The 15,468-nt window shown below is 48.8% G+C and overlaps 1 protein-coding gene and 1 pseudogene across 1 annotated transcript; one reads left to right on the top strand and one right to left on the bottom strand.

The window, feature by feature from the left end:
• The first annotated feature begins 3 nt into the window (after positions 1-3).
• On the top strand, positions 4-6,869 carry LOC123405100 (annotated as a pseudogene).
• A 135-nt stretch (positions 6,870-7,004) lies between these two features.
• Positions 7,005-10,069, bottom strand: LOC123401276 (probable protein phosphatase 2C 10). The gene is made up of 8 exons (XM_045095049.1): positions 9,789-10,069; positions 8,836-8,963; positions 8,629-8,727; positions 8,380-8,538; positions 8,108-8,194; positions 7,925-8,016; positions 7,641-7,715; positions 7,005-7,552 (listed from the first exon to the last, which is right to left on the bottom strand). The coding sequence occupies exons 1-8, from the start codon at positions 9,983-9,985 to the stop codon at positions 7,343-7,345; spliced, it is 1,047 nt and encodes a 348-aa protein (XP_044950984.1). The 5' UTR covers positions 9,986-10,069; the 3' UTR covers positions 7,005-7,342.
• Between the last annotated feature and the right edge of the window lie 5,399 nt (positions 10,070-15,468).

Below are 15,468 nucleotides of genomic sequence, written 5' to 3'. Positions count from 1 at the left end.
AGCATGGCCACCTTTGACGCCCCCGCGCAGACGCCCGTTAACGGCGCCCGCTCGCCGTCTTCGTCTTCAAGCGCCACCTCGGCCGTCACGCGCGCCGCCTCGCCGCCCTCGTCGACCCCTACCTCTCCGTCACCATCGCCGAGTACGACGGCGGGAGGGTGCGCCTCGCCGAGGCCTACGAGGAGGTCAAGGCGTACCTCGCTGCGTCGACCTCCCGCAGCGCGCGCCACCTCCGTGCCGAGGGCGCCCGCGACGCCGACCGCCTCGTGCTCAGCATGGTCGACGGCGAGGAGGTCTCAGACGCGCTCTTGTTAGCTTTTGAACGTGCGTATGCAGCTGTACAGGCGTGCCTACGCGATTCTTGCTTCGGTCGGCTACTTGACGGAACTTGCGTAACTAGCGACACGAATAAAACTGATCGATGGATTTGATGGCTAAAGGCCCGTGTCGAGCCTTTGCTTTGTATTGCTTTTCGTTTTTCTGGTGTCTTACAACGTGGGTTACGTAGGTATATATAAGAGCTAACTAGTCCTATAGCTAACCTATTCGGTTTCCTGTACTAGTCCGTCTCGGACTAGCACTTAAAAATTCCAAGCCGTGTTTAACTCTAATATTCACCCCCTTAAACATGGCGTTCTCTTTGTTCCCTACTTGGATCCCAAATGCGACTACTTGTAGGCTTCATCCTGGGCGTTGTCTCCATCGTTCCTTGTAGACTCCCAGTCACTGCGTTTGCTATCGCCGGCTCATTCGTAGCTTGACGACAACACTCCTTAGTCGCGTCTTCAATCTTCACCTCTTCTTCGGTGCTTTGTAGACTGTCCTTCGAACAATCGAGGGCACGTCTTTTGAACCCGAGCGGGACCAAACTTTGGTCTAACTTTGATTTCCAAGTTCTCGGCGCTTGCTTTAACCCGTAAAGTGCCTTCTTGAGCTTGTAAACTTTCCCTTCTTCGCCTTTCTTCTCGTAGCCGAGGGGTTGTTCCACGTACACTTCTTCTGTGAGATCGCCGTTGAGGAAAGCGGATTGAACATCCATATGATGAACATTCCAATCCTCTTGTGCTGCCAAAGCTAGGAGCACTCTCACCGTCTCGAGTCGAGCAACCGGTGCAAACACCTCATCATAGTCAACTCCTTGACGCTGTACGTAGCTCTTTGCAACGAGTCTTGCCTTGTACTTCACAATGGCACCTTCCGTGTCCTTCTTTAACTTGTAAACCCACTTCAAACCTATCGTCTTTTGGTTTGGAGGTCGAGTTACCAAAGTCCACGTGCCATTGCTCTCAATCGCCTTCATCTCCTCATCCATGGCGTGCGTCCAACTACGACTTTTGCTCGCCTCTACGAAGTTCGCCGGCTCCTCAACTCCGAACAGACATAGTCCGGAGTACTCGAGCGTAACTGGCTTTGTGTACTTGTAGACTTGCTTGAGGGTCTTGTAGCGACGAGGCCCTGAGGAGTCCGTTGTGGCTTGCGAAGGAGGCGACACAAATTGTGTCGGTGTTGATGCACTTGAGGAAGACGGCTGAGACCCTGGTGTGTCATCAACATCTGTGTCGTCGGCGTAGTCGTCGTGACCGTGACCATCATCTTGATTGTCGTCGTCACTATGCGCCTCGTTGTCGATGTTGTCGTCGAGATCTCCGCCTGTGTCGTGCGCGGCGTTGTCGCTATCTCCTTGCGACCTATGCGTGTCGTCGTCGGTGTCGGCACCATGATGATAACTACCATTGTGGTCACCTTGGTTGGGCGTCTTGCCAACCACCTGGACATCCTCCCCTGCATCATCAATAGTTGGAAATTCAACTACAAATATGTTACTGTTTGGAGCATCGTCGGCTGCGGCGCTTCAATTCCACGCTTGGTTTTCTTCAAACACGACATCGCGTGAAATCCGTAGACGCTTGGTTTGTGGATCGTAGAAACGGTATGCCTTGGTGCCAGAACTGCTCTCGTATCCGATGAACACCATCTTGGTGCTACGATCGGCAAGCTTGGAGAGGTGCGGCTCCGCCGTCTTCACATGTGCCACGCACCCGAATGTCCGTAGATGAGACACATTCGGCTTACGTCCGTAAATTGCTTCATACGGAGTCTTGCCGATCACCGCCTTCGTTGGAGCCGGGTTGAGAAGATAGACCGCCGTCGAGACAGCTTCTCCCCAAAAAGTCCCCGGCAGGTTCTTGCTCTTGAGTAAACTCCTTGCCATGTCAACGACGGTTCGATTGCGCCTTTCAACGACCCCGTTCTGCTGCGGCGTGTAAGGTGCCGTGAGGAACCTTTTTATGCCAATCTTCTCGCAGTAATCGTTGAATTCGTTCGATGTAAACTCTCCGCCGCGATCTGTCCGTAGAGCGCGAACCTTCAGCTTGTGTTCCATCTCCGTTGCAGCTTTTAGCTTCTTGAACGCTTCAAACGCCTCATCTTTAGATCGTAGGAGAACGACCCACATATATCTCGAGTAGTCATCTACCACAAGGAAGAAGTACTTCTTTCCTCCGTGAGTTGCCGGGACCTGAACTTCGGCCATCAGAAGACCTGGACCTTCGTCTTCCTCCTTTGCCAAATTTGCCTTGATCTCCCGCTTGTCAGGCTCCGGACAATTCTTTGCAAAGTGACCCATCTCGTTGCAGTTATAGCACTTGACCTCGGACATATCCAAGTTCCCTTGCTTCCGCCCTTTAGATTGATCTGCCTTACCACGACCTTGTGGTTTGCCTTTTCCTTTGCCTTCTCCGGTTTGTCCGTCGCGCGTTGCGTTGCTTGAGCCTTCGTTGCCATCACGCCTTCCTTTGCTACTTGGGGACTCCCAATCTGCACGCGAGTACATGAGTTGGTCACTACCTCCTCCGTTGCCTTTTCGACAGCCACGAGCATTCTCTTCCCACGTCCGCAGGCGTCCGATCGCCTCCGTTATGGTCATGTCGTCGATGTCGTAAAGCTGCTCGAGCGTGCCGATGATGTACGTGAATTTGTCAGTCACTGAACTGAAAAATTTCTCCACAATCTCGGTCTCCTCGAGCTTTGCACCAAGCGCGCGGATCTCTCCCACCAAAGTAGTAAGACGCATGGCATAGTCGTTCACTGATTCAGTTTCCTCCATCTGCAACTTGTGAAATTGGCGCTTCAGCACTTGTGCCCGAGCCTTGGTGACGCGATCTTCTCCGATCCTCATCTCCTTGAGTGCGTTCCACGCCTCTCTTGCCGTCTCGAACTCCGCCAATGTCATCAGCACGGAATCCGGCACGGACTGGGTTATGGCGGCCATGGCACCTTCGTCGGACTCGTCATCGACGTCGTCGTCCGTGATTGCCTGCCACACTCGGAGGGTTCGGAGAATAATCTTCATCTTCACCGCCCACGCGCCGTAGTTGGCGTCGGTGAGCATCGGGTACTGGATGGGGATGTTGCGATGCACCTGGACGTTGGCGCCGCTCGTTCCTCCACCACGGGTTGCTGACTTGACACCCTTCTTCACCTTGTCGCCGTTCTTGTTCGCCTTAGCAATGCCGCTGCCGGACTTGACTGACTCAGCGTCGCTGTCCGTCATCGTAGATCGTAGATCGTCGAGGCTCTGATACCAATTTTTAGCTTTTAAACGTGCGTATGCAGCTGTACATGCGTGCCTACGCGATTCTTGCTTCGGCCGGCTACTTGACGGAACTTGCGTAACTAGCGACACGAATAAAACTGATCGATGGATTTGATGGCTAAAGGCCCGTGTCGAGCCTTTGGTTTGTATTGCTTTTCATCTTTCTAGTGTCTTACAACGTGGGTTACATAGGTATATATAAGAGCTAACTAGTCTTATAGCTAACCTAGTCGGTTTCCTGTACTAGTCCGTCTCGGACTAGCACTTGAAAATTCCAAGCCGTGTTTAACTCTAATACTCCCTCCGTTCCTAAATATAAGTCTTTTAAGAGATTTTACTAAGGAACTACATACAAAGCAAAATGAGTGAATCTATATTTTAAAATATGTTTATATACATTCGTATGTAGTAAACCTCTAAAAAAAAACTTATATTTAGGAACAGAGGGAGTAGCTCTTACCCGAGGAGGGCCGCGGCGCCGTGTTCTGGTGGGCCTACTCCCGGCCGCCGCCGCAGCAGGACCGGCGCTGGGGCGGCGTATTCGGCGGAGGTGCCAGGAACGAGGAGAACCGGCGCTTCTACCGGCTCTTCTTCCTCGACCACTACCGGGACCAGGTCCTCAACGCCTACCTCCCGCGCGTCCGCTGCCAGGGCCGCGCCGTCATGGTCCAGAACCGCCGCCGCAAGCTCTTCACCAACATCTCCACGCACCAGTTCAGCGACGGCGGCTACACGCGCTCCGCCTGGACTCACGTGCCGTTCGAGCACCCCAAGACGTTCGCCACGCTCGCCATGGACCCGACCGCGAAGAAGGAGGTCATGGACGACCTCGACGCCTTCAAGGGCGGGAAGCAGTGGTACGAGCGCGTCGGCAAGGCGTGGAAGCGCGGGTACCTCATGCACGGCCCGTCGGGGATGGGGCAAGTCGGCAATGATCGCCGCCATGGCCAACCACCTCGACTACGACGTGTACGACATCGAGCTCACCTCGGTGCACTCCAACACGGACCTCCGCAAGCTCTTCATCGGCACCACCAGCAAGTCCATCGTCGTCATCGAGGACATCGACTGCTCCCTCGACCTCACCGGCGCGCGCAACGCCAAGAAGAAGGACGCCGCCCCCGAGGACGACGACAAGGGCAAGGGAGACAAGAAGGGCGCGGCCGATGCGACCAGCAAGGTGACGCTCTCCGGCCTGCTCAACTTCATCGACGGGCTGTGGTCGGCGTGCGGCGGCGAACGGGTGATCGTGTTCACCACCAACCACCTGGAGAAGCTGCACCCGGCGCTCATCCGGAGGGGCCGAAATCTCGAATCAGCAAAGCACCTGTTCTGACAATGCCCGCTGTTCATACAAATTTGGACGCACGCATCATCGCATAACGGATGTGCATCGCTGCACCCGGAAGCATGGGTGGATAGTGATAACTCAGCAGAAGTTCTAACTTTGATGATCAACTCAGCCTTGCCGAAGTACAACAAAGCAGTCAAGACAATCATCATTTTGATCCTCTCGGAGATATGGAAGGAGAGAAACGCATGCACCTTCAGGGACAAGTCTGCAGATTTTCAAAACTTGAAACATGCTATCAACAGCACCGTAGAACTTTGAAGGCAAGCCGGAGCCACAGTCTTGGAGCCCCCGTTCTGGGAGCCTCCATGAGATATCTACCCATGTAACCACCCTCATTGTGTTGGGGGTGTTTGTTTTGTTTTTTCCCTTTGTTTTCCTTTTTCTCCTTGATCACTATGATCACCACCCCAACCCCCCCCCCCCCACCCCCACCTTTTGTCACTTTTTTTCCTCCGCGCTGCTTCCTGCTTCAAATCAATATATGCCAGCCTCAGGCTGGATCTTTCAAAAAAAAATCCGAAGGGGCCGAACGGACAAGCACATCAAGATGTCCTACTGCCGCGCGCCGGCGTTCGAGTTCCTCGCCAAGGCCTACCTCGGAGTAGAGGTGCATGAGCTGTTCGGGGCCGTGGGCTCGTCATCATCATCAGCCGCAGCAATATCCATCGAACCGGGGCCGGCGAGCAGATACGAAGCGGAACCGGGGGCTCACCTCTGGATCACCTGCAGCAGGGGGTTGACGACCCTGGCGCTGAGCCACGCGAGGACCACCGCCATCTCTTCTCTTCCCCCCTCCCTCCGCGCGGATCGGGGCCCGGGTTGGTCGATAGGCGAACCGGAGGAGCGAGGCGGGAGGAGGAGGGCCTGAGGGCCGGGGAGGCGGCGGAGACGCGGCGGTTAGGGCGTCGTCGTCGGCGACGGCGGCACAGGGGAACGCCGTCGGCGCAGAGTGAAGGGAGGACGGAGACGGCGAGCGGGCGCCGTTAACGGGCGTCTGCGCGGGGGGCGTCAAAGGTGGCCATGCTGGCACCTGACATGTGGACCAGCCTTGCCAGAAAAACGGTTAGAAGAGCTAAATCGGGCAGTTAAAACTTTTGCTAATCTTTTGTCATTGATTAGGAAGATTTTGGTAGTTTTTCGTATAAAATTGTATTGTGGTACCTACTGGACACGGTTGCGCAAAATGTGATAGTTTTTGACAATTTACTCACATTCTATATAGAACTATCTTGTGTAATTCTTTTTTTTTTCAAGAAAACGCAAAGACTGCGTTTCTTTTCATTGAAAAGGGAGAGAGTTTAACAGTACACGCCTCCGAAAAGGAGGCTCACAGGGGTGCAAAACGTCCCAGGTCAGCGGCATAATCACTCCAAGGCCACTAGCCCCAGCCCAAACCCAAAGGGATGCCTCCTCTCTGATTCTTGTCGCGAGCAGGGTGGTGGATGCCTCCTCGCCATCGAACACACAGGAGTTACGGTGTTTTCAGAGCATCCATGCCGTCGGGTGAGCTGTCGTGGCTAGGCCCTTGCGCATGGGTTTTGGCGTCTCCGGCTTGGCGTGCATCGACCAATCGTTCAGTGTGACCTCTTGGTCTGATGATCGGCAGGTCAGCCGAAGCCAGGAGAGCGTCTCATGCCATACCTGTCGCGAGAAGGGGCAGGTGACCAACAGGTGGCGCATCGTTTCAGGCTCTTGGTAGCACAAGATGCAGCGTGGAGGGTGCTAAAGGCCGCGGCGGCGCAATCGGTCCGCGGTCCAGCACCTGTCCAGACTGACAAGCCACAGGAAGAATTTGACGCGTGGCAGGGCCCAGCTCTTCCAGGTCAGCTTCCATGCATCGCAGCTAGCGAAGCCGTGGAAGGCGGCCAGATAGGCGCTGCGCGCAGAGTAGGAGCCGCTCGAGGTCCACCTCCAGATTAGCTGGTCTGGCTGTGTGTAATTCTGAACTCATAACTGGCCCGAAGTGTGGTAATATCAGCAGCATTCGCTAGAAAGAATAGAGTTAGTTTTTACAATGCTTTATTAAGAGTTAAACTTCAATAAGATCGATACGTATGACACCATGAGCACAACTTTGTTCAAATCATTCAAATAGTCAGGTTACATGCATTTACTGCTAAAAATCACTAGCATGAAACACCAGCATAGAAGCTACACAGTACAAGGTTCAGCATGAAGAAAGAAAAGGTACCCCTTGGATCATATGGTAACACTGCCCCCACCATCCCTGTGTTCCGACATTACCTACCATCTAGGATAGCTGGGAGCATGGAACAACGACGAAACTCAGGCCAAGTCAGTTTTGGTTTTGCAGCACGGGAGGGCGCCGCCACATGGCATCTACTTCGAGCATCAGATACAACAGCAGATACAACGCCATGGAGGAACAGGAACTATGAAGATTGGTCCTTGGCGACATCCTCACTTTGGTCCTTGGCGACCTCCTCACTCGGTCCATCTCCGGCAGACGTCGTCGTTCCGTCCAAGAAGCGAACAATGACGACGGTGATGTTGTCAGCACTGCCCCTTCGGGAAGCTTCTTGAAGTAGTCCCTTCGCTGCTTGCTCTGGATCCTCTATTGGCTTGACCATGGCAACAGCTTCCTGGAAGGAGAATATTTGGATTAACCCATGGAAAACTAGAGGAAAATAGCACCATGTCAATGAGAATCTTCAGTAAATATGCACTTACATCGTTAGTTACAACATCCCACAGCCCGTCACTAGCGAGGATGAGGAATTCGAGTGAGCTGTCGACCACCTCCTCCTGTAAATACATAAGAAGTTCAATCAACATTAGTAAGAAAGGGTACCCATTATTTCTTCCTTGCACAAAAACAACGAAGAATTTGGATGAAAAGTTACATTGCACTGGTCAATAAGAAATCTCTATAAAGAGACTACCTAGAATATCTAATCGAAAACCTGCAAGTCTAGGTTGTAGTTGAGAACTAGGCAAGGAAACAAAAGCCAAACCTTGATCTCTGGGTCAGCTACAACATACTGCTTTAAAAGTTTATCACCAAAGGCTCGAGAAACAGCAAGAACACCACCAACACGCCATGTCCCTGCAAAACAAAGAACAGTAAATAAACAGGAATAAAGCTAGTAATAAGCACCTGCTGAAGTAGGGAGTTTTTTTAGGCCTCATAAAAATACCAGCCCACATCACAAAGCCTCCAGCTTCCTCAATTCTCTGTCTCTCGTCTGTCTGGTCAGGTTTGTGATCCCTGGAAACCGCAATAGCTGAAATGGTGGGGTGCAGAAAACATCATGATCATCTAACGCAAGTGAATGAAATGAGATAACATGACATCATGTTATGCAGTTAATTTCAATGCCATGTACCCACGGAGAAAAACTACAACCATATGGACTTTCCGATGAAACCAAGAGTGCACGAATCACAGTATTACAGACACTGGACTTACCCTTCCCTCCTTTAGAAACAACAGCTCTAGAATCACCAACATTTGCAACCACCAAACGACCACCGACAAGAATAGCTGTTGAGGCAGTTGAGCCAGCATCTCTGGTGTGGCTACTATCAGCTTTCAGAAACTCTGAATCGGTATGATTGAATGTTTCAGCTGCAGAAAAGAAACACAAGGAAATCTTGATCACACTCTGCCTGGGTAGAAATATTTTGGTCCGCGATAGTTTATGCATGATAGGCATACCAATAGCAGCCTTTGTATCTGTCATGAATTTCGGATGCTTGATTAAATTGCTGAAAAGGTGCTTCTTCACATATTCAGCTGCTCGAGCTCCACCGTGACCTATAGGAAAAGCCAACTATACTAGTAAACACAGTTGATCAAGGAGCTGCTGACATATGAAAACCCTGAACAATTAATATATAAAAACTGGCACAAGGCATCACATACCATCAAATACGCCAAACAACCCAACAGTCTCTCCATCAACATCATCCACTCTTGTCTCGTAGAAATCCTCCATTGATGCCCTTTTCCCAGCACAGCTTGCGAACCCATAACTGAACCTGCCTTTTTCACTGCAATGGCAAGTGGGGGAAAAACAGTTTAAACACTTAAGCTCACGGCACATATTATACCACAGCATTTCGTGTGAAACCAGATGCGTCATACTTCCTTCTAAAAACACGGCTACTTTCTGAACTTCCAATGTATGAAACAGAGTATTTTGAGGTAACAGTTTCACATATTTTGTCTTCACTTTCATCAAATTTTCTTCCAAAGTATACAAAAGCACGCGTGAGTAAATTTGCAGAGTCTTGTATTAAGTAGGAGTATCTCACATAGATATGGTTATTATACATGCCATGGATTTCCATCTGCTGTGATTATTTAATGAATCTCTCACTATATCTCGCCATAAATTACAGTTGATTAAAAACCGTGTGGACACGAAGATGGTGAATCAGGTACGGAGACACGGTAATACTGCAGTTAATACAAGGGCCAAATTAGATCGATATATTTCATTTTCCCAGATCCTCGCGGCCGGACTTGTCGTACATGTGGCATACGATCCCTCAGAAAATTCATTAGCACCCAAAACGCGAGCATATTATCATGACAATGAAATCACCGACGAATTTCAATTCGCCAATTGGACAGATCCAAACGAAAGGGCCCAGACGGATTCGCCCATACCCACTCGACGCGCAAACCACCAGGCACGGCAGAGGCAAGAGGCAGCCTACCGCGCTGCTCTAAACAGATACGGATCTCTCCTCCTCTCCCTCTCGCAAAGAGGCTACCGAGCCACGCGAGCACCGGGAACGAATCAGCGAACCGAGAGAAGCAGCCACACCAAGCGAGCAGGGCGCGCGGGGTAGGGGGGAAGGGAGGCTCACCTGATCCCGCCTCCGGTGGCCGGCGAGTCGTCGCCCCTGAACCCCATGAGGGAGCACCCCTCGTCGTCCTCGCGGCACCACCAGCAGCGCGCCGGCCCGGCGAGCAGGGACAGCGACAGGAGCAGCAGGACCAGGGAGGCGGAGCGGAGGCGCGTGGCGGCGGCGGCTAGCGATGGCCCCGGCGACCTCTCATGCATGAGCGGGGCGAGAGAGATCGGGATTGGGGGGGGCGGGTGGGGTGGGGTGGGGTGGGGAAGGAGAGAGGAAAGGGGGAGGTGAGGGGAGTGGATGAGAACGATCGGCGGGGTGGGTGACGTGGCGGGAATCGGGGGAGGGAGAGGAGAGGAGACCCCGCCCGGGCCCGGTCAACGCCCTGCCTCCGTCCCCTTCTATTATTGCGTGTACACCTCACCTCGCTCTCTGCTTTATGTTTTTCGTTTTCTTTCCTGTTATTATTTTGTCGCCTGTATAAGTCTCTGGAATTATTGTTTCTGTCACATTCATGGTTTGGATTTCGGTGTATCTATTTGTGGTAGATTTGATAAAGTAGAGTCGCCGTCGATAGAAACTGCTCCCTCTGAACGGATCCATAGGGCGTCTGAGCATTCCTTTACATCTAATTAGAGAAGTATAATAGTATAGCCAGCTCTTGGCTATAAATTATTGTCATGTTATATATAGCTCACCTTATAGCCAACATCTATAATAGTTTATCGTAAAAGTATACTACTTCTTTATTATATGTTCCATCTTTCATATTCACAAAATGATTAGGAGCACGTGCTAGAGCTGGCTCTTAGTTAAGAGTCAGCTTACCTTCTCTCCCCTCTTCTCTTTCCTCTAACTAAACAAAAATATATTAGTTTATTCCTTATAGCCAGCTCACTCAGCTCTGTTGTACTTGCTCTTATATGAAGAATGTTCATTTAATCTTTGTGGGTCATTAATGTGTCTTTGTTTAGATATTAATTTGAGTGAATATTTAGAGCTTTAAATGTATTGGAAGAATTTAACTGGATCGCAGACATCTTATGTATTTATTTGGTCTTTATTATGAATTGCATATGCATAGCAACCATGATGGCGTCAGGATTGCGTCATGCCCCTCATCACCCGAGGCAACCTTCGAGGATTGCTATGTAGTTACAGTAATGCTATAGTCAATGAAGGAATCAATCTTCACACCCGACCCTGGCTACCTGGGGCCTGCCTTCGCCGCTACATAGCAATGATAAGCAACACAACACTCATATGATTCGAAGAAAAAAAACTAGCTGAAATACTTTAGGCAAATTAGAGTTATTGATTTAAGCGACACCTTAATTATTTTGCCATATTCTCATGTTGCATCTCTTACATGGGTCCTCCAAGTGATGGTCATAGAGACATCTCCACACTAAGTCATTAACTTGTGTGGACTGGAATGCCAAACCCTAAGTACACACGACCCGGATGGATATGCACTACGTCAAGCTCATTCGCAACCACTCCTTAGCCCCGACACAAACATATAGGAGGCATATGGTGGATCATTGTGATTGATAACCCACTGGCTAATCTTTATGCTTCATGTAATGATATGAACCGTATTAGTGAGAGAGGAAGAGAAAGAGTGGTACTATATTAGGTACCCATAACTTCTCGTATTATAGACCACCCCACTTCCTTTCCCTAGTATTGGTGTCTTCGTCTCATCTGCGAGTGAAGCAAAGACATGGAGCCATCGGTCAAGGAATTAATCGACAAGTTGAACCACTCCATCAATGAAATGTGCCACATGATGCGGCCTAACACCTCCGTGGTCTACGGAGATCGATGTAGTCCGAGGCTGAGCCGCCAAATTAAATGTTGAAGTGGTTGCACTCCAATAAAATCCCAGGCAACATCGCAAAAAATCTTGATTGCTATCTTATAAGAGTGGTTGGGTAACCCCCAAGTGTAAGGGTGATGTAAGCGAACAATAAGTATTTCCCTCAGTAGAGAGCTAAGATTTATAGAACATCAAGGACTTCTTCTAGCAAACAAAGCCATCGGTACCTGCACACAAAACACAAAACAAACTTATCCCCAACATGTCAAGAAGGTTTTCAAGCTTCTTGTATTTCTAGTTACAAGATTAATTTGCATGGTATGGTATAAATTGATAGGTAGATAAAATAAAAGAAACCCTCGGTCCATTGGTTCACTAGTGGCATATCTCTAAGCATAACAGTGTAGTGTGGTGAATAAAATTATAGTTGGGCAGTCATTAAATTGCAATATTTTATATTTATGTCTATGATCATTCATGGTATAACCTCATACACGCATTATGTTCGTGATATGTAGATAGCTATCCAAGTGCATCTACGACTACAACTAATACTCCATGTAATGACTAAGATGCGGTCCTTTCCGATTTAGGGAACGAGGCCCAAAAATGGAAAGAAGCGCATCTAAGCGTTTCGCAAGCACGGTAACACAGCACATACATAACAATAGAATGACAAATAGGGAATCATCTGTCATCTCATAGATAATCTTAGAGTTTACATCACACATTTATTCAGACAAGGTAGTTCCGCTACGGACTACATAACATGAGAAAAGGCTATGCTACCCTGCATGATTGTCCACGATCACGAGCATGCCTCAGTCTTCTGTATAGTTCACGTACAGGCGGTCGTTCTCCTCATCGTACTGCCATGCCAGCTGCGTGCCGTCGGGATCACCTGTGTCGGGCGTACCTGTACCTGTTGGTGTGTTGAAGTAATCTGTGAGCCACGGGGACTCAGCAATCTATGACCTCGGTGCCAGAACTAGTCAAGTTATTAGGTAAGGAAGGTTCAGTGTTTAGGTTGTAGCATCATAAGCATATATGGTGGCTAACTCACGTAGAACAGATACTGAAGGTGGACTATACTAGCGGTCGATGGCTAGCTGATCACTAAGTGATCCTGAACACCTACTTACGTCAATCATAACCCCACTGTGTTCCCGATCGAAGAGAGGTCTTCGAAGGGGACAATCACAGTTACGCACACAGTTGGCAATTTTATTAGATTAGGTTCAAGTTATCTATAACCGGATGTTAACAAATATTCCAAGTTGCCACTAACCGCGGGCACGGCTTTCCGAAAGATTAAACCCTGCAGGGATGCTCCAAATAGACCATCACAAACGGTCACGGGCCGCAAAGTAATCCTCTATCACGAATCTCATGATCTCTTCGGATTCCTTAGAGGAAAACCTCAACTCTGGGGAGAACCAAAGCTTCACCGGGATTCCTATACGCAAGATATATCGCTCAGGTAAGACAAGACTATAAGGACCTCCCGTCGTGTCGACGACCCCGATAAGAGCCGCGTATCTCAGTCTCAGGACACGACGGATGAGCGACGCATACAATGGCCTGATAGAAATCTCTCAAGTTGCCCTGAGTTGGCCCCGCACAGTGCTCTGGTTTGGACCAACACTCATGAGGAGCACTGGCCCGGGTTGTTGATTAATTCCTCGGGGTAGCTATTCCCTATGCAGATTATTATTAAGTGATTAGAAAATTAACACCAATGTTGGGTCCTGTCGGGCAAGTCTTAACACTACACGATTTATCAAGGGGGTCCCCATAACAACCCCGAACGTGTTAGGAGCGATCAGTTATGGAATCAAACACCGGTAGCAGGTAACTATGGCGGCAATAACAGAACAAAACACCCGGCAAAAGGCTAGGCCTTCCGTTATTTACCAAGTATATAGGTGCATTAATTAAATAACAGATTTAACATAATCATATCAAACTCATGTTATCACATGAGACAAATGCACGTGCAACTAGCAACGCTAACATTAGTAGCTGAGCAAGCCTACCTAGCCATTCAAGATTTGTTAGGAGGGGATAAGTGTTTGGGTTTCATGGCAATATCAGGAGACAATTATTTCAGTGGTAGGCAGCGAGCATATGACGAAGGAAACGTGAATCTAGCATAACAAGTCTAGATATGGAATCAAGGTCATATCATCTTGCCTGTGATGCCCTCAGCTTGGAACTGCTCTTGTTCGTCCTGCACGTACTCTCCCGGATCCACGTACTCGTTCTCCGATCCTGGTGCTACCCAACATAAAAATAGCATCCAATGAACAACAACACCACAAGATGCAACAAACACATGATGTATGAGATGAGAATGAACATGCATCTCTATTCTAGTCACTTGCACAAGCACGAGAAGAAACTACAAACTTTTGTACAGAACTGCACTCGAAGCTATCTTGACATGCATGAGGATGACATGAACAGATGCGTCATGCGAAAACGATGCAAAAACATATAAAGAACGTTACGAATGGAGCTATGGATCAACCGGAAACAACGAAACAAGAAATGGAGTCCTACGGATCAAATCCATCACAACACACTCCAATGGCATACTTCTGGTATTCCCAGGTTGCCAAATCACAAAACAAACAATTATGGATGGGGTGGTGCAAGGAATATCACCACACCATCATCTATGCACTCACAAGCATCAAAACATCAAAACTATACATTCTGTCCTAAACAGCATCATAGCAGTTTGAGGGCTACATGCAAAGCACCTACATGCACCCAAATATGCCAAATAAGATATGTGGCAGAAGCTATTCAAAGGCTCCACAAGCATGAGGAAAAAGATAATACAAAGGAGTTTCACACAGAAAGTTCTAAAGCTGCTAACTTGGAGAAAAATATCAGTTTTCACGGACTTAGTGAAAATCTCAGTTTCTCACTAGTTGTTTATGCTCTGAAGCATTTTGACAGCTCCCAAAACAATATCTACAGGAATCCAAATGGAATGAAAATTGACAGAGAGCTAGACAAACACAAAAGCTACAACTTTCCAGTTGATTGCAAGGGCTGAATCCCAACACATGAACTTCTGCAAACACAACTACACGGGAAGAAAATATAAGCAGATTCTCAGACTTGGTGAAAATTACGGATTTTCACTAAACTGGAGTTTTCAGCCACATGCCTACTTTGACTAGGCACAACTTGCACATATGAACTACTAAGCATGAAACAAAACCAACATGCTATAGAGGGGTTCACCCTCTACTGCCACAACAAGGAATCAACCTCTTGGGCTCATCACATCACATGGAACCAATCTCTAAACATTGAACAAAACAGAAATATGACATACCCAGAAAGTGTTCCAAAACAGAAATATGACAAAACAGAATCTGAACCCACCATTGGATTCCTGGGATGATTCTACCCCCAAAACATATATAATACATAGGCACTTGCATAGAACAAATGTGCACAAAGCTAAGAAGGAAATAAACATGGAATCACAAGGGGTGAATAGTGCTATATCACATGCTACTCACTAGATCATCACCTACACATGCTTTTGCACATACTCGCAATTCCAATGGTGCACATGAGGGGTAGACCTCATGTTCATGTGCCTTAGCACACCACCACACACACACATACATCAAGCACAACATATAATAAACCCTACACATGCTAGTTATCACACGCATACTAGCTTACACTCACATTAGCATCTCTACACCTACACACACTAACTTGCACATGTGCTTATCAAGGCACACCAGGCCTTGGGCATGTGTGAGACACACACACACAAGCACACACAACATCACATGGAACCCTACACACACACAAGGTATGTGGATGGGGGAAACCCAC

Source organism: Hordeum vulgare, chromosome 6H (genome assembly GCF_904849725.1).
Source record: "Hordeum vulgare subsp. vulgare chromosome 6H, MorexV3_pseudomolecules_assembly, whole genome shotgun sequence".
NCBI lineage: Eukaryota > Viridiplantae > Streptophyta > Magnoliopsida > Poales > Poaceae > Hordeum > Hordeum vulgare.
Note: the sequence above shows the minus strand (reverse complement) of the source record. Positions and strands in the feature narration are given on the sequence as shown.

What these genes read in the sequence shown, in the direction of transcription:
- LOC123401276 (XM_045095049.1), bottom strand. Translation starts at nt 9,985, where the DNA reads ATGCATGAGAGGTCGCCGGGGCCATCGCTAGCCGCCGCCGCCACGCGC. An exon ending in GCCACCGGAGGCGGGATCAG is followed by an intron (nt 8,964 to 9,788) that starts GTGAGCCTCCCT and finishes TTGCCATTGCAG; the next exon opens with TGAAAAAGGCAGGTTCAGTT. An exon ending in TAGCTGACCCAGAGATCAAG is followed by an intron (nt 7,716 to 7,924) that starts GTTTGGCTTTTG and finishes ATGTATTTACAG; the next exon opens with GAGGAGGTGGTCGACAGCTC.